Genomic DNA, 25132 nt, shown 5'->3' with positions numbered 1-25132 from the left:
AACAGGTTGTTCAATGTTAATTAATCATGAATGAGTCTGTGTAGGAGATCAGGTTCCATATAGTCACTGTTGGCAACCCATACTGGTGAAAGATAAAAATGTTAAAAAACTGGGTAGTGAATAGAGCAGCAAAATTTACAAAGTTGCTAATTAAGGCCCTTGGAGTAATACTACATTTAACACGATTGGGAAAATGTTAATTTTTCCTGTTTTATGAATATATAATCCAGATTTTTGATTGCTTTTCTGCAGGATGTGGTACTGCACAGTAAGAAACTTAACAAAAAGAGCAAAAGTCAACTGGAGGAGATGGTTATGGTGGACAAACAGGGCATCAAAGGTTTGAGTAAAGAGAGAAGAAAAAAATTGGAGGCTTATCAACACTTATTCTACCTCCTACAGGTAATTTTTAATGCAAAAATTAACATGGCAGCTAATTTTAAAAGAAAAACTAAAAATATACTGTACTGCTTATTTTGTTTTAATGATTGTAGTATATGAAAATGATTGAGTATATGAAAATATTTCTAAATAACATGCAGACTGCAACAGGCACTATGGTTAATTTCTAATCTTCCCTGTAATTGAGAAAATCCTTGTTGTTTTTAAAGTGTGCAGCAAATATGACTGGTTTTTGCTTGAGTATACTTCAGTCTGTACTGACGTGGAAGAGAAATGTTTACGTCCATATACCTTTTAGCCCATGTAAATTACTGTCAGTTACTAATACCATGCATTATACATGGTGGAAGGGAAGTGGTCTGCAATGCAGTTCAGAGAATATACTGTATCTGTTCTTATGCTATTTTTATCTCACCTCACTGACATTTTTCTAGAAGAATTTTAGATCCTCCCAGGGCAGCCGCTCTCCAAAGCAGACATGTAGTATGCAAAGTTTTCTTGGTAGATAACCATTGTCATTTGGTAAATTCTCATTGTCATCAGATGCAGAGAGGTACTATCCAGAGACTGCAAATAAAATCCTTAATGGTGCTTCTCACAGATTGTGCAGTATTCCGTGTTCCTTATGTACTAGGATTTGGAGAAAAGTAAAACCTGCGTGCAAAAGTGACAGATATGGAAGTCACCATAAGTGCTTTAGGCAAGAACAAATGTAGAGAGCTGCCCTCCAAGTGGGGGAGCTTGTCCTGGACAACAGCATGCATGTCATTTGTTTGCTTTGTAGACTAATCCCACATACCTGGCAAAGCTGATTTTCCAGATGCCACAAAACAAATCAACGAAGTTTATGGATACAGTCATCTTCACTCTATACAATTATGCCTCCAATCAACGGGAAGAATACCTGCTTCTCAAACTCTTCAAAACTGCTCTAGAAGAGGAGATAACGTATGTGCTCTCACAGAAAGGATTTAGCTAGTTTGTGTTTCAGACAGTTCAACGAATGCTTTGTGCCTAAAAGAAACTGGTGGTTAATCTTTACCATAAAATTACACACATAATTGTATTACAAGAGAACTTTGTTTTCTGGGTGTTAAAATCAAGTGATTGCAAATTCAGGAAAAAAATTATCTTTCTATGGTGGAACACATTTGTCTACGAAAAAATTGCTTGTAAAAAGATGCTAGGGCTTCTTGGTTTGTGCTTGAGTATGTAAGGGTGGAGGAAGTATTATCCTTCTTTATGTAATTTTATGTTCTATAAGTGAAGATTGGTGGTTTATCCTGAAATAATGAAATGTTATTTTATGCCCTTAATAGATACTGGCTGAACAGGTATTTGGGTCTGAATCAGGTATATATTAGCTGCCACTGACTATGCTATGTTCCAGGACATTACTATAAGACATGCACAATTCAGGTGGTAGTTTCTATATATCACCTTGTTTTATATAAAAGCCTTAAGAAATAGGCTATATAAAGAGGTTTCAACATAGAAATAGGGTCATTTTAAAAGTGTGGGATTTGAAAATATGGATAACTGCATATATAACTCTTCTGTTTCTGATACAGCTCAAAAGTAGACCAGATTCAGGATATTGTTACTGGAAACCCCACTGTCATTAAGATGGTTGTCAGCTTCAATCGAGGCGCTCGGGGGCAGAACACTCTGCGCCAGCTCCTGGCCCCGGTGGTGAAGGAAATCATGGAGGACAAGTCTCTCATAATCAACACTAGTCCTGTAGATGTTTACAAGTCATGGGTAAACCAGCTAGAAATGCAGACTGGTGAGGCCAGGTGAGTGAGGAAGCTGGACTTACTGTGCCACACACATGGGGAATCCCTCAGTTCTGCTTTCCTATTCTTCCTCTGAGAAATTGTACTTGTGTCCATGCACCCCTTCTCAATCTTCCTCCAGCAGAGAGATTTTGGGGAGGGATGCTTGAAAAACAGGTGCTTTAACTTGTTCGGAACAACGAAAGGATCACTTTCCTTGTCATGACCTTCCAAAGTCAATTACTTAATCTTTGTAAGTGTAATAGACTATGCCATGGAACAACTTAGTCTTTTTCTCAAGTTTTTTACTACCAGCATGTCAGTAGTGTCCCAGACTTTTGAGGAGCTATGCTGGGATGGGGATGTGGAGATGCGTTCCTTATATTTGTATACTCCTTTTGTAATTAAGGGAAGGTACACGATAGCATGTGCACTCCCAACTAAGCAAACTACTTACCCCCAAAAAAGGAAGCCAAAGCATCTGAGACTTTCAGTAACAAAACTCAGATTCAGTTGTATTTGTTGGACTTTTGCTCACTGATGGCCCTTATGAAGAAAAAAATAAAGTATTTTATTCTCAAATGTATTTCACTTGGTTTAATGTCTATTTTTTTGCTTTGCAGCAAACTCCCATATGATGTGACCACAGAACAAGCATTGACACACACAGAAGTTGTCAGTAAACTGGAATCATCTATTCAGAGTTTGCGAGCAGTAACTGACAAAGTTCTCACATCCATATTCTCCTCTCTCAATATGATGCCGTAAGTGCTGAGCTAGGACTCTCCAAGCAGCAGTTCATGTGCAGTTCACTTGAACCTCTGTTATGGAGATTCTTTAAAATCCTTTCTATGCTTTCAAAGGCTTGTGATACGTGCCTCTCGAATCACTTCCCCAGTAGAGGGAGTGGTTTCTCTGCCTCTGCCCCACTTCAGCAGCCTGGCAAACTTCTCCCTGTACTTGAAACATTTTGTTTTCCATTATCAACTCATTCTTGAGTTTCAAGGGAGTGGGCAAAAAGCCAATAGCTTAAGCTGACTAGAATGACTGTTTTGTGTTTCATCTAAGTATTTTCCAATATTTTCCCTTTTCATCTGTTCTACGTGTAGTTATGGAATGAGATACATAGCCAAAGTTCTGAAGAGCTCACTCCATGAGAAATTCCCAGATGCAACAGAAGATGAACTACTAAAGGTAGACTTCAGAGGGCAAACTGCCAGCAGCTTGTTCTTTTAATGCCAAAATGGATTTTTATTAACACTAAACATTCTAAGGATGTGGGAAAGCAGCATTTATTGAAGGAATTTGGCACTTCTTATTGAGTTGCAAAGGGGCTGAGGGAGAAGGGAATTTTGTTGCCACAATCTAGGTATGTTAATCTGGGTGCTCAGCAATTCTTATGGAAGAGAGTGTTCAACCTGTTTTGGATAATAACTTAGAAATAATAAATACTTAGAAGGCTGGAGTTTATCTGAATCATCCTGTGGCTTGGGTTGATGCTGAGGTCCTTGTCATCACCAATTCTTTCACTGAGAACACTGTAGTCCTCTTTTTTTTTTTCCTCCCCTATCTGAAGTTGTTAACATGTTAAGATACTGTAATTTAAATGCAATGAGAAAGGTCTCTAAAAGAAAATTTAGAGTAGATTATACTACACTTAGATTACATTACACTTAAGATGCTTGTAAAAGTTATAGAAATGGCATTTGTACAGACTGAAAAATAAGGTGTGAGTGGTAAGTATGTACTGGCATAGTGGCCATTGTTACCCTACCACAGCCATAGTGTCTCTTCAGAGGTTTTAGGGGAATTGCTCCATAAGCCATCCAAACAGCTGAGAGACTGACAATGCTCTTAGATTAGGACTATTTTACACTTCAATAAAGACCCTATTATTGGTATTTAATTACATGGTTCTAAAAGTACAAGGTTTTAATTTTAACAGAACTTTCCTATTATTCTTCACTGTCCATCGCTCCAGCAATACAGTTTAAAAAATTGCTCATGAAAAAATTTAGATAGCAAATGGAGCACCTGCCTGAAAGCCTTTAAATGTGTAACTTGGAAGTTCTGCATGTACATACACATAAGCTAAAGCAAATTGCAGAAAGCAAAGTCCTGCCTGTTTCTGAGACCAGGAATTCTTCGAAGTTGACATCTTCAGAAGCTACTGTACCATTGTCATAGAAACTGCACTTTGGGAAATCTGTTCTCTAGATTTCTAGGCTGCATTGCAGTCCAGCCCCATTGGGAAACAATTGGGGTCCCCTTATCAGTGAGTGCATTAAATGCTGCCAGTATCTGCAGCATTTGGGAGAATGTGCCTCGGGAGCAGAACCTTGCAAAATATAGAAGAGTTGTGTTTGTGTTTAACTCCATGCCTTGCATTAGCTGAACTACAGCCAGCACCAAATTGAAATGTGGTTGTAAAAGTCTGTAACTGATGTTCACAGAGGTGTTGTAGGAGGAATATAATGTAAAAGACCACAGGTTCTTCCAGCTAGCCCCATAGGTAACGTGTGTCTTGAGGAATCTTCTAGAACCAGTTCTTATGGTCTAATTCAGAAGTAGAAATGATTGGTCATGTTTTGTAAGGTGTCATTACTGTATGTAAAGGGAAGATCTTTTAACTTTTTTCTCTAACTTTTTCTTTAGATTGTTGGCAACCTTCTGTACTATCGCTACATGAACCCTGCCATAGTTGCTCCTGATGGTTTTGATATAATTGATATGACAGCTGGGGGCCAGATACACCCTGACCAGAGGAGGAACCTAGGCTGCGTGGCAAAAGTCCTCCAGCACGCTGCTTCTAACAAACTCTTTGAAGGAGAAAGTGAACATCTGTCCTCTATGAACACTTACCTCTCACAGACCTACCAGAAGTTCAGGTATGCAAAGCCCTCACAAATACCTATAGAATAAGTGCTTTCCTCTAGGATAAGTAAGGCAGGTGGACTCCTCACTGATAGGAATTTCCTGTTCATAGTTAAAAATGTTGAATGATATGGCAAAGAGAAATGCTCACTGACAAGGAAATTGGAGCAGGAGTAACAGGTTGTATTTTAGCTTGTGCATTAATTTGAGATCATCTCTGCTGTCTTGGTTGCAGTTCCTTACTGCAAACACAGATTGAGAATAGACTGAGGTAATTCATTATCTAGCAGAAACAATGTCTGCTTTGATTTGGGAGGACAGCTGAACATTTTGTCTGAAGAAAAAAACATTGTTAGTCAGGAAAAAGTTGCAGGTTTTTATTCTCTTCATCTTTGCTGAGAGATTCTATACAGATTTCATTCTTTTATCATGCAGTCGTAGGAAACTGCATGTTTGCTACATTCTCAGACAAGTTTTTTGGGGTTATTGCCCATTTTTGGGGGTGACTGCTATTACTTTGTGGTATTGTTGAGTTTTGCAACAAACTTGCACTCAGAATTTCTGTCTTTAGTGTCTGCCCTTCATGAAAGCAAATGCACTATTCATATAATGGGTTTCCTTGAGAGATCAACCATGGATACAGAGATAATTAAACTTAGTCATTTTAATGAAGTAGTTAAGGGAATGACCAAAACATGAAGAAGCTATAGGAAAGACAGTGTTATAATAAGAATAACAAATGCTAAAAAAAGAGCGCTACTCTAGTTGGCCCTTGATCGCTACAAAAGGAAGAATCCCTCTCCTAATTAAGCTAACTTAAGTATCTGTATGCCTGTGCTCTGTACTTCAACTAAACCCTTCTTAGACAGCAATGGTGGCTGCCCTTAGCTGCCTGTTCCCTTTTGGAACAGTATTAGCAATATTAGCTATGCTAAAAGCTACTGAGCCTGCCTAGTTCTTTTACTCTGCACTTATGAACTTGTGCAGGAATCTGTTCACACCCTTCCTAAGCCTTTGAGATCATCTGCCTCCACAACCCCTCCTGTAGCAATATTTAGAAGTTTGCTACCTGTTAGTTAAAATTAAAATTTTCCTGCAGTTTCATTGCATACCCTCTTGGCCATTAATTTTTAGACTTGAGTATGAATTCTGCACACATCTCGTACAATACCACTGTGATTTTGTACAATTTGATTTGTAGTCGCCAGCTTTTCCTCTCCAAAGTGAAGAATCACAACCCTTCCCCTTTTTCTTTTTGGTTTTTTTTTTTTTTTTTTTTTTTTTTTTGATTATTCTTTTCTAATACTTTAAATGTGCTGTGAACCTGAAACATGTATACTCTTCAACACCACAGGGCTGGCACAACATGGCTCCTGGAGCAAATCCATAGGCATCATCCAAAACCCTGTTTTACCCAGCTGCCCCATTTCAGGTCCTCTCACTTTGGAAAACAAAAGTGGTTCTCTCACTGAGGACCCTGCTGGTTCTCAGTTGTCTGTGCACATTCCTGAAGAAGGCAGTAGCTTGGAGAGACATCAGTTGTCATTTTGCGAAGCAGGTCTCAGTAGTCCGTGTACATGCTAGTCATACTGAAGTAACACTTCAACCACACTCTGCATTTTTTCCTCTCAGGATTCTTATATTTTTAAACAATACTGCATTTTCTGTCATTTTGAGCAGCTCATTTTCTGCCTAACAGCAACGTAAACATTTGTGGGACAAATGGGAATTTTGTGCAGCTATTTCAATCAATTCCTTCTTGGCATACCTCATACTACAAAGTGCCTTCATAAAATCAGAGGGAAATCTTTTTATAACTTCTAGAGCATTAAATAGATATTTCTCTAAGTCCTTAAAATTTACCAAGTTAATAACGAGGGGAAAACAACCCAACCCCTTTAAAACAGTCTACCACCAGCTACCCAGGAAAGAGAACACTTCATCATTCATATTTACATATCTCCTTCAAAAGGCTCTTTGAAACATTGAGGGTAGATTGCAGGTTATAAGAGAAATATAATGCATGTCAAAGACTTGACTGTGACTTTTTTATACAGGCTAAATAAAGTGAATTTATAAGCGACAATTATTGAAGTCTTTCTCATTTTCTCTTAGGAATTTTTTTCAAGCAGCATGTGATGTTCCTGAACCAGAGGAGAAATTCAATATTGATGAATACTCTGATATGGTGACCCTTAGCAAGCCTGTCATATATATCTCCATTGAAGAAATTATTAATACCCATTCAGTAAGTCAATGAAAACAGACTTGTCAATGGACTGTAGCATACAGATTATCAAATATTTGCAGCTAACATTCTCTGGGAAAAGCTTAGTTTTCTTTCTTACTTTTGAAGTAATTTCTTCATCTCTGGAATGTTCTGAAGTTAAATATTAGATTTTTTTTTTCCCCAGGAAAAAGGCAAATACTGTTTCCATGCAAAAGCATCATCTTGAATAACAATTACTACATAACACTTTCTGATGAGGGGAAAGAACATTTATGTTCTAGTCTCGTGTGACATTTCTAACTTTGAAACAATTTTCTGTCATGGGTAAAAAAGTGAAAGCAATTTGAAGGAGAGCCTTTGACTCTGGGAATAGAAACTGTGTATTGTGGCTCTGGCATTCTGTCACGTGACTTCTTGGAAGCAGATGCAAACATCTGATTTAGAAAAAATGAAGCTGTGCTATCATGCCTGTTCTTAGTGTGGGTAAAGAACAGAATAACTGCAGTCTGAAGTTATGACTCAATACAGTGTAAGTTAAATGTTTACCACATGTTCCTCCTGAAGCTGGGATATCACTATCTGTTTCCTGGCTTGCAATATGTCCCCTGTGTGTCCCCCCCGCCCAAGTGAAAAAAAAAAACAAAAAAAACACAAGAACATTCCCCCATTAAAAAAAAAGCCCACAAAGAACCTCTCACAAATACTGCCAGATACACTATGGAAAAGGTAGAACACCCAACTCACAGCAGACCACACTATAAGGCAGTTTTATTCAAGTCAAAACAAATAACCTAATCTGCTAAAAACATACATTCTGGCTTGTCTTTGTGCCTGTTCTTCTAAATTATGAATAGACCTACACCTGCATTTTAATGATCAGCAGTTGTATGTGAACCTTAGTCCTGATCAAGTACTCCTTTTAGTGAGTCTAGTGACTGGCATAGCATATCTGTTAGGTGCAGTGGTTGCTGCAGAGCTGGTTCCTCACTTAGAAAATACAGTCCTTTCTGAAAGGTATCACTGACGTTGTAAGCTACTGGAATGGATATACAGAAAACAGGTATCTTTCTGTGGACCACCAACACTGTCTTTATTCCTTTGCATGTTTAAGGATGAAGCACCAAAATGCTCTGCTTGGGATTAGCACCCTTTATTCTGTGATGATTAGGATTTTGTTAGTCCTAATTGCAAATCTTCCGCTCAGCTGTGACATTTAGGACTCCAGAGACAATTCCTGGAGGAGCAACAGCAAGGCTGTTGTTTTTCAGCAAGGGCAGCCTTACACTCTAGCCCAGAATCCAGGGTGCTTCCTGGCCTTGAGAAGGTCCTCCATAATCCCAATCATGCCTGGTCTGTGTTTTTCAACTTTTAGTTTCCAGATTTATTTTCAAGTATAAAGATACCAAGAAACCTTTTTCTGGATGATTATTTCATTCACATTTGTTTGTAGCTGCTTTTGGAACACCAGGATGCCATTGCCACTGAGACTAATGACCTGCTGAACGAATTGCTGGAAGGTCTGGGACCTGTTCCGGATATAGAATCTTTCCTTGGTATGCTGTATTTTGTCTTTATGTGTAATTTCATTCTAGGGGCTGAATTAAACAGAGGCTTGCCTTAACACTCTTGTGTCTCTCAGAGCAATAGCTTCTGGTTCTCTGTTTACTACAAAATTTTTGTCCAAACACTTATTGTAACATTGCACCTTATACTTGAACCTTTTTCTAGCTGCAATACTCACTCTAAAAATGAAGGATGTGATTCAAAATACAAACATTAGTAATATTTTGAATGATCCAGTTGTGCTTAAACTGCAGATAGGAAGCAAGTGATTTTTTTAACAATCCAATCTTAAGATTTGCTAGTGTTGGCTAGAACTTAGAAAAAGTATATAGAAAATTCTAAAACCAGCCTTTTTTTTGATACTTAATTATCCAAATAAAAATTACATTTTTGAGATCATGCAAATTTATTAGAAAGTAATGCATTTGACTGATACTTAATTTGCATTAACTGTAGCAAATTGTTCAGAAAGTAGCTAGGAGTCATGGATAACACCAACATTCAAGTGAATAGCCTTTTAACATAGCTGCTACTCTTTCACTTCTTCATTATCACTGCATGTTAGGATAAAGGACGTTAAATTGTTTGTATTATTCTTTGAGAAGACAACATAAAAGTTTTGCACATCAGTAGCCTGAAAAGCAAGGATTGGCATGATTTCCAAAACACTGTAATTGAGCTTATAAATAGCTAAGTTATGGTTTTGAATGTTTCCTTTTAGGGGAAGGAGCTGTTGACCCCAATGACCCCAACAGGGAAAGCACACTAAATCAACTTGCAAAAACAGAGATTTCACTGTCTCTAACAAGTAAATATGAGTTACGGGAAGGTGAGGATCAGGATCTCAAAAGTCTGATGATAAAGTAAGTTTTGCTCCAACCTTTATATTCTGGCAATGCTTTTTGTTTTGTTTTTACTTTTTTTTAAAAAAACATTGTTTTGACAACTGCCCTGCCTAAGTGCATTTCTGAGGTGCTGAGTGCATTCAGTTTTCAAAAGCCAGTTTGTGTTCAGTGCTACTCAAACTTTTGCCAAAGTCAGGTGAACTGTCAGTTCTTCCAGAAAAATAAATATATTGCCATTTGTGTTTTGGAGCATGACTGCATCATTACCTAACCTAGTAAGTGTTTTTTCATGAAGCTACAAAAGCATTCTCCTTTAAAATGCCATAGCCTTGAGAAAGCAGAGATGAAAAGCAGTCTAGACTTGTAAGGGTCAGAGAGTATTATGTCCTTTCTTCCCCCTCAAAAATAAACACTTCCCTGATACATTGTCATCAGCCATTTGAAAAGGATGTAACTGTTACTTCAGGAGGAATAGTGCATATGCTGCATGCTTTTATCCAGGAAAGCAAATTGTGTTTATTCTATCTGGTGAATAAATTAAAAAATGGCTATGGGGATACTCTGGAATACAGTCTACTTTATAGTAAAAATTAATTACGTAACAGCACTTAATTTCAAATTATTGGCACCCATCTTCTGAAGTCATTTCAAGCTGTCCAGAAAAGGGATTGGCGTACTCTAAGATCCTAGTACAATCTGGGGAAGAACAGGATGCTGCTCTCCTCTATTACCATGCTTATATGTAGCACACATGTGTGAAGGCAGAAATTCACATTAAAAGTGAAAGACAGCACCAATAACTAGGAGGGCAGATATGGGCTGTAATTAAAATATGATCTAATAAGCTGTTTGGGGTTTTTTAAATCAGAAATAAGTATTCTGGATTTATTAGGTGGTGTGAAGTTTTACTTCTGAAGAAGTAACTGTACCTAGGAAGACTATCACTTTAAACTATTAGGTTTTATCATAGAAATCTTGACCATATTTAGACATTTTCCTTGGAAACTTATGCTGCATCTTTAATTTTCTGTTAATTGTTAAGAATAGTGAGCTATTTCAGTAATCCTGTTCTCTAAATTAATAGAATTCTGTAACAGGAAGTTCTTGGAAGTATTATGAATGAATAGGCAGCAGGAATGAGATAAATTCTTACCAAGAAAAAAACTGGTTAACATATCGGAGTCTAGCAGCTTCCCTTTTTTAGCAAGGAAGTGCTCTTTGTCTGTTGTCACTAGAGAAATATCTGCCCTTAGTGGTTTGCGTAAACACACTGCAACAAATGTAAAATTCCTTCAGAGTTCAGCAGTTCTGAGTGCATTTCCACTTTATTCAGTAAATATGATGTTTAATGGAATGATGAAAAGCTGAGGCTTTTCAATGGTTACGTTTCTGTCTGCTGTTTTGTCATGATCACAATTAAAATCCACATGCAAGTTGTTGCTTGTATTTTTGTTAACAGTAACTGTTTTACTGTGCCAGTTGGTCATCTGTTTTCTAAAATAAATGGAGGGAAGCTTACATGTATTTCTCTATTCAGACTGTGTAGAAACCAGATACTCAACACTATTAAGGGAAGCTCTGAAACATAAAAAGCTAGAAAGCAAAATTTACCAAGAATCTATAATAAAGAGGGAGTTTGTGAATTTTATTGTTGAAAAAATGACATGTACAAGTGATCCAGTGATAACTGGTTTGTAATATCCATATATCCCTTTCAAAAGGACCAAAAGACTTATCGTGGATGTGATACGAACACAACCAGGGGATACACTCTCAGAAATACTAGAAACACCAGCCACTGCACAACAGGTGAGTGCTATACTGTGACTGAATAGGGAATAAAGTAATTTATTATAGCTATTTGAAGCCTTAACAGATCTCTGACAGCTTTCTCCATCACGTTATAACAATGAAATTGTTTGTTGATGGCTTTAGACTATGCAGATTTAGAGTCTTCCAAAATATGAGGCTTGCAATTTTTTTTTTTAACTGTATAATTGCAAACAGCTTCAGAGGAAAAGAAAAAATAAGTCTTGCTGTGAGCTAGGATGATGACTAGGATATTTTTTTCTTTACACTTTTTGTGAGCAGGGTCTTTTCTCTCCTACTTTATAATACAATCGAATAGCCTGAGGTGAATCTTTCTACTCTTATCATTCCCCCCCACCCCATTAAATTCAGTATTGTAATTCAAGTTCCTTGACCCTTTAGTTTATTTGCTTAATCTATACAAGCAAATCTCAGGGAACTACTGCTATTCTCAGTATGGGAATTGAGTGGGAGCGGCTCACAGTTGAAGTCTTTCCTGTAGACACTGACACACAAAACTGCATCTTAATAATGTGCAGATTTTAGTTAACCTCAGTGTGTGCATATGTAGGAAACACCTGTGAGATCTGGACAGCCTTCTCACAACTTAGTGAAGTCACTGAGTCACCTGGCTGAATTACACATTTTGATTAATTCAAATGTATGTCTAGGTGTTGTCACTACATACTTAAGATATGCCCAAAGGCATAGTAAAAATGGGGTACTTTGAGACCAAGTGGTAATAGGACATAAAGCCTGCACCCTGATTTTTGATAATCTCCTTTGAGAATTCAATGTACTTGAACATTTAACAGTTATCAAAATCTGGAAAATAACTGTTCTGGATTTTTTTTTTTTTCCCCCCCCAGGAATCTGAGAACTTGAAACTTGTAGAAAAACGTGCCATCTTAGATTCAAAAACTCCAGAGAAAATGAAGAACAGCCAGGCTATTTTTGAAGATGGGCAGCTACCAATAGAACAAAAGAAAAGGAAAATTCAGAGAAATCTCCGGACATTGGAACAAGCAGGACTAGTGTCTTCAGCAACTAAGTACCAAGAAATTATAAATGAGATTGCTAAGGTAAATGGAATGTTTCGCTGTATATCGATGGTTTTTTAGCATCTAGCCTAAATCCATTCCAGTTAGAAAAGTAAAATACATATTTTTCAGGGAATGCTACCCTAAATTACTCAATCCACATATGAAGCAAATTGTTTTTGTTTCCTGGCAAAGTAAGTGAAAGACAGTACATCCCTGCATAACTTCCTGAACTGAATAACATACAGCTGCAGCCTTTGTTATCCAAATCTGATATTGAATTTGATGATGATGATTTAACTCCTCCCCTGTAATGTGTTTCAATATAACTTTGTATATTTTAACAGTAATTGGAATTACTCAGTGGTGTTTCAGTTAAGAATGGCTGTGGTCTTGGTAAGGTTTCAAAAGACTCAAACCCCTGTGAAATATTATCTGATTAGTATTAACGCTGATCTGCTGTAGTTGGGCAGGACACAAGAATAGTGGGCCAATGCGGTGCCCATCCTGACAGTCATAAAGCACAGGGACTGTTGTCAACAAATCCTGTTCCACATCCACAACCCATTCTGGCCATAAGAATCTTAGTATATTGAATTATCTTCAGCACAACAATGACATCTTCCTTACGCATTCTGGGTCTGTTAGGCCCTGCAGAACAGCAAAGTTGTCAATATACCACTGCTTGTACATATGAGTAGCAATGTGATTGCCAGGTAAACTGTAGGACTCCCTACAGGTACTGTTCTTTTAAGAACTAAAATGATAGTTCGTGCTTTCTCTCAGTAATTAAGTCAGATTGTGTAATTACAAATTTGAATGGTTATGAACTGAGGCTTTTTAAAATTTCAAATAAATACAACAGTTACATTAATACATTTTTTTTTTAGGATATCCGGAATCAAAGAAGATACAGACATCATCGAAAAGCTGAACTGGTGAAACTCCAGCAGACTTTGAATGCACTTAACTCCAAGACAGCATTTTATGAGGAACAAATTAATTATTACAACACCTATATAAAAACTTGTTTAGACAACTTAACAAGAAAGTGAGTATTTTGTCTTCTAATGTGTCTTTTAGTGTGCTCTAACAAGAGGGAGATCAGGTGATAATCTGTAGTTTAAAGTTTTGTTTCCAACAGATTGACAATCTACAAAAGGTCTGTGAGAGTTGTAAACTGCATAAGCATCTGGAAACTAAAGTCTTGCATTTATTTAAGACTTCTTTGAGAAAGAGAAGTCTGAGATGTATAGATGTTTTCAATATATTTAATTGGTGCTACTTTGCAGATCCATTTGCATGCTTTGAGTTCATGAAGCTTTGGGAAGTAATTATTGGTTTCTTCCTTCTTTAAAAGGTTTGGGGTTTGTCTTTAGCATGGAAAAGGAGGAAATAAATGCCTAAATAATTTACCTTTCAGGTATGATGCAGTTACTTGAAAGCAATCCCCCCTACCAATGCCACCAAAGTATCAAAATGAAAACATTTTACTGACATGAGTAGGAATTTTCCTAGTGCACACTTCATTGATCCAAAAATTATCTCTAACTACAGAGCATTTAACATTTATGTCGCCATAAGTTTACAAATTGCTCTTTTAAACTGGGGATTGAGGACCCTTTAGGATCAGGGTTGCATTTCGCAACAGAATTGAAAAAAGTGCTAAAAGATGATTAAAAATCATTGGCAAGATGTTTAGATGATTCACTGCATGCTCAAAATTCCTCTAACTCTTAGATTTTTTGGGATGTTAATTCTGTTTTTTTAGAGGAGTTCAAAAAAGAGTGAAAGAAAGTTCTAGAAGAGTAGCTGAAGTATTAAAGGTCTGACAGGCACATCAAAAGCAAGTTTTTTTGTTCTCTTTCCAGAAATTCACGGAGGTCAATTAAATTAGATGGAAAAGAGGAGGTGAAGGGAAGCAAAAAGCTGAAACAGACCTCACTAAAGTACACAGCTGCAAGACTTCATGAAAAAGGTGTCATCCTAGAAATTGAAGATCTTCAAACCAATCAGTAAGTGCAGTACAAAACAATTCCAAGCATTTTCTAATCAACAATTTCTGAAGAGGTCTGGCTTTTGATGAAAGAAATCTTAACAATTTCCTGTGCCACAGCTAAAATTACCTCAGACTTTTGCATTCAGAAGGACGCTACAATCTAATTGTTGTAATTAATTTTTTACTTTGTACCTTGCTCTATGATTACCTTGGGAAAATATTTTAACAAGCGAGCCCTAGCACCAGCTTACATGGACAAGTACAAGTTTGGCAGCAGACTTGCTATTTATGACCACCTTTTTAAGCAGTTGTAGCAATTTTTTTTTCATATATTAACCAGTCATTTTCAAATAACTTAGTAAACCCCAGGTTTTCTGCTCTTCCTCACTAGGGCAGGGTGAATGGATGTGGTGGTTTAACATCCATTTTGTATTCATCCATATTGAGGCTGTGGTAGTGAAAGTCTTGCATTTTTTGCACCTTCCCATCCACCTTCTGCAAGAAATTTTTTTTTCCAGGTTTTTTTATTTGTTTGTTTTTTTCCAAGTGGATTCATCAGGTAGAAGAAGCCACATGAGGCAAATATGTACCTGCAAAGAGACACTTGGGCATGGTAGAAAGAAAATCTGGCTGTCCTGTTTCTATCCACTGGATGTTTGATCTGATTTGCTCACTGAACTTCCCACAGCCTTTTTTTTGTTTGGCTGGTTTTTTGTTTTGTTTTGGGGTTTTTTTTTTGTATTGTTTTTCCATTACAAATGACTTCAGAATTCTGTATTTCATGCTACCTGTACACCAGAAAGTCTCTAAGAAGACACTGCATGGAGTGCAGTGCAGGGAGAGATGTAGTGATTCTTTTGACAGCAACAACACTGCTTGTGGTCAAAGTTCTTCCATGTTCTGCAGGCTTTTTCCCCAAAACTGTCTCTGGACTATATGAAACTGCACAGCCTATGTATTCAATTACTTTTCCTCTTTCAAGGTTTAAGAACGTGATGTTTGATATCACACCTGGAGAAGAAGTGGGTGACTTTGAAATCAAAGCAAAATTTTTAGGAGTTGAGATGGAAAAAGTGCAGCTTCATTTCCAGGTTTGAATTTTGTTACTTTGCTATATAGTTGCTGTTGCATTTCCTGAAAAACTATTTCAGTATTTTTTTCACATATATGCATGAACTAGTCAATCAGTACAGAGCAGCAGATCATGTGGAGAATAACAATGTGACTTCTGCAGGATGCTGGGCATGGGCATTGACTTAATGTTTATCTTGGGACAGCTACATGAAATCAAACCCCACATTAGTTCAGTGGCAAGCAGGACATACTAAAAGAAAATGGAAGTATACAGAAAACAGTTAATTTCTTTTGGTTTGCTGTTACTGACCATCTACAGCTTACAATCTAGAGGACACGTAATGTTTTCTACACATATCCCAATGGTTGCTTGCAGTTGTATAAGTTATGAAGAACCTGGAGCTGGTGATGTTTATCACATCTTCTTGTTGTAAGGTATGGATTTATACAGACACTAATGATTTTTTCTCATTTCAGGATTTGCTTCAGATGCAGTATGAAGGTGTGGCTGTAATGAAAATGTTTGATAAAGCTAAAGTGAATGTGAACTTGCTTATATTCTTGTTGAATAAGAAGTTCTATGGAAAATGAGTATTTTCAGATATCATGGACTTCGTCAATCAGTGGGAAGTCTATTCAGTATTTTTTTGCTTATAAACATTTGTTTGAAGTTTGTCGTTGGATGCTTTTTAACTTTAAAAAACACACCCTAAAACACCAAATGTTCCAAATAATGTAGACAGTGCCTTTTCAGCATTGATAACAAAACAGAATACCAGGAAAATCGATTCATTTAAACAGTTCCAGATTATTTCATTGGTGTTGGTACTTTCAAATCAAAATATTCTTTAGGACACACAGCTATTGTGTAGATATTAAGGTAGGCAGAAACTGAATTTAGTTGAATATATAAACCTCTTCCTATTGAAACATTTTTAAATTACCTCAGATATATAATATAGTTAATACTAGACTTTAAGTATTTACCAAAAGAAAACCTAATTTGTTTCTAAGGGATAGTTTGAGCAAATATTTAGTTACATACTAGGCCTATTTTGTGGCATTTGTCAATTGCAAAGCAAACTTATTGTGCAATTCAAAAAATTTTATAGGTAATTATAAAGCGACAATAACGACTTACTTCACAAAAATATATTTTGTGATTCATTCCTACTAAATGCACTACTGCCTCGTGCAAAATGACATTTTCTACTTTCACAGCCTTTGGAGTGGTATTGGGGAAATCTGAATAGCGAACAGTTGTTCAGTTTGAAGTATTTGAATACGTAAATTGTGCCTGTCTGTCTTTTTTTTTTTTTTTTTTTTTTTGTAAGAAAATAAATGCAATAAAATCAGTATTTAGATTGGGTTTTTTAAATATTCTTTGAAGATTGTTCTATGTAAAATAAACATTACCTAATTAAACTGGCTTGGTCCCTAAATTTCATTTCAAGGAATCATTAAAGCTGCAATCTAGATGGTAATTGAAAGAACTTCTTTCAGTGCTTTTATAAAATTGCATGTAATTAAGTCTGACTGTCCTCGGTACACTTAGGGAAAGCTGCTCAGCAGTGAAGACTTCATGGCCTTTATGCCATTGAATGTGATGATGACCAATAGAAAATACTTCCTTCTCTTACTTTTCTTGTGACAAACACTTCAAAAGACAGGCAGTGAGACATTCTGGAATGAATTATAAAAGCAAATATTAAATAAGTATTAACTCTGGTATGGGAATAGAGCAGTGTTAAGTCACTGGCATATATATAGATTACAAGCTCAGCTGATACACTAACTGACCTGTGGTGTTACACAAGCTGAAGAAATGATGACATTTACCAGAGATATTAATTTTTGCATGACATTAAGTTTGAACACATGACTACTTTAAAACAGCTACTATCCCTAATTAAAGGATTAAAAAACTCCCACATGTTTCCATTTTTCTTCTAGCTGGTTATGTATAAGACATTTTAACATGCCATAAATGCTGCAGTATTGATACCCTGGATAGAAAAGCAAAAACAGAGCTTCACTTTTCCTTCCAAAGAGAAGTGAATTTTATTTAAGTATGAATTAAATTTCCAATCTTTTTTTCCCCTATTTGCAACAGACTTGATTAATCACGATATTTTTAACAAATTCTAGCTGAGCACTAAGTTTGCCACAGGTGTGATGTTGCTCCTAAAACCAGATTCTTGAGGTAAAGTGCCAAAAGCCTGGAGTTCTGCTGGTGAGACATGCCAGAGCCCCACAGACTTTATGGGAGTAAGGTACTCCTGGATATGAAATTTTGTGTAATACACTTGACACATCTAGTATCTGCCTGGTTCTAAAGCAAATAGCACGTTTCTCAGTTATTTCCTGGTGTAGGCAAGCTTAGAAAAGTGTTTTTGGTCCCGATGTAATGACAAGTATGAATGGTACAGTCTGTGTGCCAGCACTCCCCTTTTCTGACTATTTCCTGGGCTTCCTGTTCTTCCTAGTGCACATCAAAGAGTAATTTCCATTTAATTTCTTTAAACTCCTTTGTAAGCTTTTTTCCTTAATTAGCTAGTTCTGTTTAGGGCCTTGTCACTGAACAATAATACGAACCCTGATAAACAGGACTGACCACAATGTTTTCTACCTCCATGTAAGACTGATGGTAGTGTGAAGTACCACACAAATGAGCCAAGTGATTCTGTTATCACCCAATGTTGCTGCCAGCTACTACGTACAACAAAAAAAGACAGGCTTTTTAGAAGCTACTGCAAGATGCAATGTGGGGACTTCAACAATAGACAGGATTTGTTGAAACCAGTTTTAGTCATGAAATGGTGGTGTGGAAAGACTTGCATTGCTGGTTCAAAAGCTGAGAAACAAAGCCAGTGCAACTGAATAGGGCCTCTGCATCAGTTGTCACTACAGGAGAAAATGGATCTTTCCGTGGACAACTTGCCTATCTCTCAACTTTGTCCTCCTTAACTGGTGGTAGTGAAAACAAATTATAATAGACTATCATCTTAGTCTGTTAAGCCCGCAGCATGCATTTTTCTATCACATGTTTTTAGAGTTGACTAAGAGTGCTTGGTAGCTAACTTAGTTTATTTTGGAACTTTTCCTTTTCAAGGGCCTCTGAAGATCCAAAACTATCCACAGCATTGTAGAACAACATCCTTCTGCTTAGGCCAGGCACACAGAAACACCAATACAAGCACTAGCTTTGCTCTGTTTCACTTTGCACTTGTCTGCAGCCCTCCTTTAGCTGTCTGTCTTTCTTTTAAAAGAATACAGGATAAAAGAACCTTCATTTCCAGAAAACTGAAACACTGGCAGTCACATGTGATTTCAAAAAGTTTATAACTAGATAGACAACCCTCTTCCTAGATGACCTATTTCCCCTCCTGTGGTATGTTTCTACACTCATCTTTCAGCAGTAACTACCCACCTCTGACATGCACCAGGGTAATCTGTGTATTGAGCAGCAGAAAGATGTCCTTTCACAAACACTAATGATGTAGCAGTCTCACTAGATAGGTACAGGCTTTTTTTGGTAGATTTGGTGTGTTTAACAGAAATGAAGTTTTTTTTCTGTAACACACTTCTGCCAGAAAAACCAAAACTCTGAAAAGGTGCAAGAAATAGAATTAAAAACTAAAGCTTTAGATGTCATGAACTCTTCACCTCTGTTACAATAAGCTGATCTTGAGAGAGGAAAGGAGCAAGTTGATTCACAAAATTACAGGTTACAAAACATAAATTTGGGTTTCACATGCAGACACAAAATTTAACAAACATGGTTTTTATTTACTTGCTTTATTTATAATAACTAGTTTACAAAGATGAAAGGACATACCCCTAAGACTGTTTATAATGTCTGTGACTAAAACACTCCCTGGAGGTTCCATCTGAGGTTCTCTTCATATGTTTCACAAACTCTGTAAACTAATTTATTCCTCAAGCATGGGCCCACTGGTTAAGGCTTCTTGAAATGTAAGAAAAATACTGGCAATATATGCTTTTTTGAGATCTTGAGTAATTTTTACAATTATCTGTTATACTTCAGTTCTATTTTGGGTTTAGAAAGTTACAAGAGCAACCTTTATGTATGCTTATAGAACTGTGAGACCACAGGAATGACCAAGGACATCACTTTCTCTTCCAAGATAAAATGATTACATCTGATTAAGGTCTTGTCTAAACAGATGAATAGTTCAATTAAGGCATTTTGTCTAGGTTCCCCAGAACATCTGGGATGATAGAGGTGTAGAAAGGCTGGCCAGCTGTAAAACATGGATCTATTTCTTGCTCTACACAAATGGAGTCAGCTCCAACCATGCTAAAACTAGTGGGACTATGCAAGGAACACTGTAGAGACATAGAACTTACTGGCAACCAGTACTTATGGTTAGGGGAATTTGTTTTTCATGGTTTTTATTCTCCATTAAAAGCAAAGGTCGGTGCTTCTGCAGTAACAAAGGCACTTCATACATACAAGTTCAGCTTTCCCCTCCTTCCTCTTTTTTGCCTGTACTGCTGTAAACAGAAGGATACACAGTTGAGGCAAGGACAGCACACCCTAGCAAGCCAGAATGTCCACTTGTAACGCTTCTGACTGTCTTACAGGCTTGATAAATACAAAGCACTTAAATAGCATCGGGATGTTCTTAAAGCAAAGAGTCTAAATAATAACTGCAAAATTACCGAAATATTTTCCTACATAACTTTCATGTAGGTTACTTTTCAACCACCTCTTGATTCATGAGAATCACTAAAGGAGTACACAAGCTTTCCGAAGTTTGTCCATGGCACATGCCACTGGACTGGGGAGTGGCACCACTTTGTCGGGGATTTTGGAACAGCAGACAGGTCTGCAGAGCTGAGCAATGAATCACTTGTGGGTTGCCCTGTGTTTGTAGAGCAGTCAGTTTACTGAACCCATGCAACACAAGCAAGCTTGGACGTCATCTCCTTTATACGAAGCAGGTCAATTGTAAGGGCCTTTTCTGAATCAGCGTGATCTTTCAGCTGTGAGTAATGCCGGCATTTCATCTGGCCTTGGAACTGCTCCCGTGAGGCATTCGAACTGCAAATTTGGCAAACTTAGCTTAGAATAATTCCTTGAGCACAACCCTTTGTTCTGGAGCTCCTGACCTCTCAGCCCGCCCAAGCCCGCCACCGCTTCCCGTGTCGCAGCTGGGTGCGGGGGCTGCTGGCTGCGCTCTTTGTCCCGCGGGGGCGGCGGGCGCTGGCCCCCGCCTTCTCCTCCCCTTCCTTCCCCTCGGCGCGCAGCCCCCTCGCGGCACTGGAGCGGCGCGGCAGGAGGAGGTCCCGGAGCGGCCCTTCGCCGGCCTCAGCCTTCTGTGGGCTGCGTTCGCCAGCGCCGCGCTGCCCGCACCGACGGACGGACGGACGAACGGACGGACGGAGGGCCTGCGGGCGGGACGCGCGGCCATGCAGCCCCGGGCGCTGTTGTGCGCCCTGGCGCTGCTCTGCTGCCCGGCGCTTGCCGCCGCGCCCCGGCCAGGTGGGTCCGCGGGCAGGCGGGGGCCGGGCACGAGCCCCGGGGAAATGGAGGAATAAACAAAAAACGCCCTAGCGCACAGCACCGTGTGCCTGCACGTAGCCGGGTCGGGGGCCTCCCGCTTGGGAGCTGCAGTGCGAGCTCGGGCCGAGTTTTCTTCGGCGTTGTTACACGCAGCTCTTTGTGCTCATGGCAGCGGTGGCGAGAGGCTGGTGGTGGTGGTGAAGGATGGCTCGGAGTGACGCCGTAGCTAAGGAAGCGGGCAGGCAGCAGCAGGTGATGGTGGAAAGAAGGGACCAGACTGGTGAGACTTGCTGGTGGATTCTCTTAAAAAACTACCATTGCCTTTCATTAACAACTTAAGAAGAGGGAGTGCCAGCTGAATTTCTAGGCGGTGCAAATTTCGGAAGACCTGTCAGCACAAAAGTTCAGAATATCCACCCCAAGTAGATGACTTTCAGGGTTATTCACTAATAGCATCATCAGTACCCTAACTGGTGAGCCCATGGATCCATCCAGCTCAGAGCTTGTTAGACAATGGAAATTCTGAGAGAAGGAAGGTGAGAGAAGACAGGCATGCAAGTAACCTCACAGTTTATCGTAGAGGTACAGCAGTACTAAGAACTATGCATTTAGAGATTAGCGAAGGGCTTTTTGTTATTACTATTTTGCTTGGTTCAGTTTGAGATTTCTTTCAATCAGCTAGTGGTGGTAGTACTGCTATAGAAATAACTTAGTCCCATGAGATGGCCTGCAGTAAAGCCTCAGGTCCTACGTATGTAAAAGGGCTGATTGGGGGAGCAGATAAGAGGAAACTTCAGAGCATAGCACACATTGACTACTGAGCTAAACTGAAAGGGGATAGACCTAGTGTTTATGCTGGGAGGGAAACATCAGGGAGGACAAATAATTCTTGCTAGACAACATTTTGGCACAAGGACAAGTTGGAATGAAGCTGTCAAAATCATGTTTATATGGGAAGCTTAAGGAAAATATCTTTTAAAAAGAAGGGGGGGGTGGTGTGAAAGACAAACTATACGTGTTAATGCTAGGAAAAAGATTGCACTGTTGTGTGCTATTCTTCCGGTTACTTGATGCACAACAGAACTAATAAAACCTGATCATCTGAATATATCTTCTGCTCTTCTTGTGCTCACTCTCATTGTAAGAATATAATTTCCCCACTGTCGTAGATAACCTTCCCTGTTTTTACCACAATGTGCTTAATTCCTGTTGCCCTGCATTGTTGTATCCTGAGTTCTGCTCTGCCCTTGGACCTGCAGCTTCTCTCCTGCTTTTCCCCCCTCCACCAGTATGCACAGTTACCACCACATTACTGACCTGTGCTGTTCCTGTGGGCAGGTGAAAAAGCACTAGTTTGGCAGTAGGTTGGTTTTAGGTGCTTGCAGATTATCTGGCCAGGTGCTGTTGAGGTGCCTAATCTGAACTTGCGTGGACTTCTCTGCCTTGGGACACTGCTGGCAAGATAGAGGGATGTCACTGTCTGAAGCCAGCACATGTAGTTGTTGGGGTTTTAGTTTAGTCTTAGTTTTTTTCCTGTTAAAGGAATTTTCTCCCATATGCATGTTGCTAGGGGACAAATAGCTGTACTTAAGAAAGACAAAAAGGGGGGTGGGGCGGGCCTGGCTACTCCTTTGTTTACACCTGGGTGTGGGGTCAGTTCGCTCTGAGCATCCGGAGAGAGAAGCTGCAGAGAAAGGAGCTGCTGTTCCTTTCTTTTTGGCCGTTCTTCTCTTCCTGCTGGAAACAACGCCGGGACCCCAAAAGCCGCTTTCCCTGCCCTGCTGGAGGCCGGGCTGTGGCTGCCCTGCCCCGCTGCTGCTGCTTCGAGCTTTCGCTGCGCTGTAGCCCTGCTCGCCCTGCCTGCCTGGGCATCCGTGGGGTTCTCCCATCTGGATACATCTCGTCTGCCACCCGGGGTTTGTGTTCGTCCCTGCAGCTCCAGCCTGCTGTCCTAGCCTGCTGTTCCAGCCTGCCGTTCCAGCCTGCTGTTCCTGAGAGTCCGGGATCGGCTGCCCAGGGGTTTGTGAAGCCTTTGTCCCATCCCTTCCCGGGATCCCAGGGCGCCATTGCCGCGTGCTCCCCGAGCTCGCTGCGGAGCGCCCCCTGCAGCCGCGGGGGAACCATCGCACCTGCCCTGCTCACCGGGAGCCGCCAGCGCCCCTGCCGGCTGCGAGCGGAACTGCACCCGAGGGGAAAGGGCCCGACAGCCGAGAGGGCTGGGACTGGGTTTGTGTGTGCTGTTACTGTCATACTTATTGTTGTTTTGTTTGACTGGTTATATAAATATAGAGAGAGAGAGAGAGTAAAGAACTGTTATTCCTATTTCCCACATCTTTACCTAAAGGCCCTTGATTTCAAACTATAATAACTTGGAGGGAAAAGGGGTTATATCTGCCACTTCAAGGGGGTCTTCTGCCTTCCTTAGCAGACACCTGTCTTTCAAAACCGAGACAGTAGTTAAAGAGTTGAGAAAGGAAAGTAAAATGTTGCAAGAAAACAATACTTCTGGAAAATGTGTTCAGGTTGCTACTACATCAGTTGTGTGATCTAATAATGAATTCTGTATAAATGGAGATGTGGACTCATAACCAATTCAGTGTTTGTTTTTATAAAAGCAAATAACTGTCACTACTCCTACAAGATGGTGTCTTATTTTGTTTATTAATGTGTCTGGCATGCACTTCACAGTCTGCCTTCAAGTGTCTAATTTTGGGCCACTGAGTAATTTAGCTTCTAGATGCTTATCGCTTTCGGTTATACAAAGGGGAGATAAAAGAAACCTTTTTGTTTTAAGCTAGTATACAGCTGTCACCAGTAATGCCCAGAAATCAGTATTAATTGTTGTCCAGCAGCACACAGGAACATATTTAACCAGCTTGTGTAGGAGCCTATTCTTTAGTCTCTCACATCAAAGATATCCCTTGGGATATGAAGTCTGCTCGTTTGTAACATCTTGTCCATATTTATAGACCTACAGAAATATTTTTCAAGTTTGTTCTGGAACTCAAGAGTGCTTTATAAGATTGGGGGTTTTTTGCTCTGTATTTTTGCTCTGTAATTCTTCCACAGAATAGTATGCAGAGTAGTTCCTTGCATATGAAGGTAGACATGAAAAGAAATTACAACATATCTCTGTATTTTAAAAAAACCCAAAACGTTGGAGTAAGCAGAATACGTGTATTCTGATTGTGAGATGAACAATATCTATAGTTCTTGATGGAAAATAGCAGAGTGTAGATTGTTAAAATTAGACAATCACAAATGTACTGAGCTTTCTACATAACTCCTCTATGTCCTTGTTGGAGAATTGGTGCAAAAACCACAGGCAATAAAAGAACATTCTGGGCAACTTGAATGTTGTACCGATTCTATGTAATTTTGCCTTTTGAAGTACTTGTTGGAGGCAAAGAAAAGACTTTCTGCATGTCATTTAGTGTCCTGACTACACACACCACAAGGATAAAACCTCAATGCTTTATCCTGCTGTTTCTTTGCTCATAGTTTACTCATCTTACTCTTTCATACATGTTTAAATTTTGTAGGTGTTTTGATAGAGCTGTTACTCTCACTGCTGACATGACAGAGTTACTATTAGTCATAAAAATAGAAATCCACCAAGATTGATTTCTTCTGGACTGGATGACAGCCTAGAAAAATAAGATGACCCTTTGAACATTTATGATCATTATACAAGCTTTACCTCTCTTTTCCTAACATTATTTGAATTATTAAAAAATAATTAAGCTGTGGTGAATAAGTAGATACAGATATCATTTATATCATATGATATCTGTAGCTTGAAAACAGTTACAAGGAATTGTTTCACAGATTCTGGTATAGTTGTAGTTATTTAACAGTACATTCAAAATCTTTTCTGTAGAGCTGCTGTATATTGGCAGACTTGTACTAACCCATTTTAAAGGTAATGTCTGTTTCCCGTACTGACCTTTTTGTTTGTTGTGAAGGTTCATGAAGATCTTTTGAAATAATA

The 25132-nt window shown here is 38.9% G+C and overlaps 1 protein-coding gene across 3 annotated transcripts in view; it reads left to right on the top strand.

The window, feature by feature from the left end:
* The window catches only part of LOC309585049 (ras GTPase-activating-like protein IQGAP2), a gene marked incomplete at both ends in the record, with an annotated part of 123309 nt that extends 107107 nt beyond the window's left edge, over positions 1-16202 (top strand). For all 3 annotated transcript variants that reach the window (XM_082301500.1, XM_082301499.1, XM_082301498.1), the window contains 15 exons: positions 253-402; positions 1187-1350; positions 1974-2198; positions 2801-2941; positions 3287-3371; positions 4833-5065; positions 7167-7299; positions 8732-8834; positions 9566-9707; positions 11411-11498; positions 12368-12580; positions 13429-13589; positions 14410-14553; positions 15520-15628; positions 16089-16202. In XM_082301500.1, coding sequence (XP_082157626.1) covers positions 253-402; positions 1187-1350; positions 1974-2198; positions 2801-2941; positions 3287-3371; positions 4833-5065; positions 7167-7299; positions 8732-8834; positions 9566-9707; positions 11411-11498; positions 12368-12580; positions 13429-13589; positions 14410-14553; positions 15520-15628; positions 16089-16202 — 2205 coding nt within the window. The remainder of the gene's footprint in view (positions 1-252; positions 403-1186; positions 1351-1973; positions 2199-2800; positions 2942-3286; positions 3372-4832; positions 5066-7166; positions 7300-8731; positions 8835-9565; positions 9708-11410; positions 11499-12367; positions 12581-13428; positions 13590-14409; positions 14554-15519; positions 15629-16088) is intronic.
* Between the last annotated feature and the right edge of the window lie 8930 nt (positions 16203-25132).

The sequence above is a fragment of the Coloeus monedula genome, assembly GCF_965178545.1.
Source record: "Coloeus monedula genome assembly, chromosome: Z".
NCBI classification, from domain to species: Eukaryota; Metazoa; Chordata; class Aves; order Passeriformes; family Corvidae; genus Coloeus; species Coloeus monedula.
The sequence above is the reverse complement of the archived record's forward strand: the minus strand, read 5'-3'. Positions and strand labels throughout refer to the sequence as shown.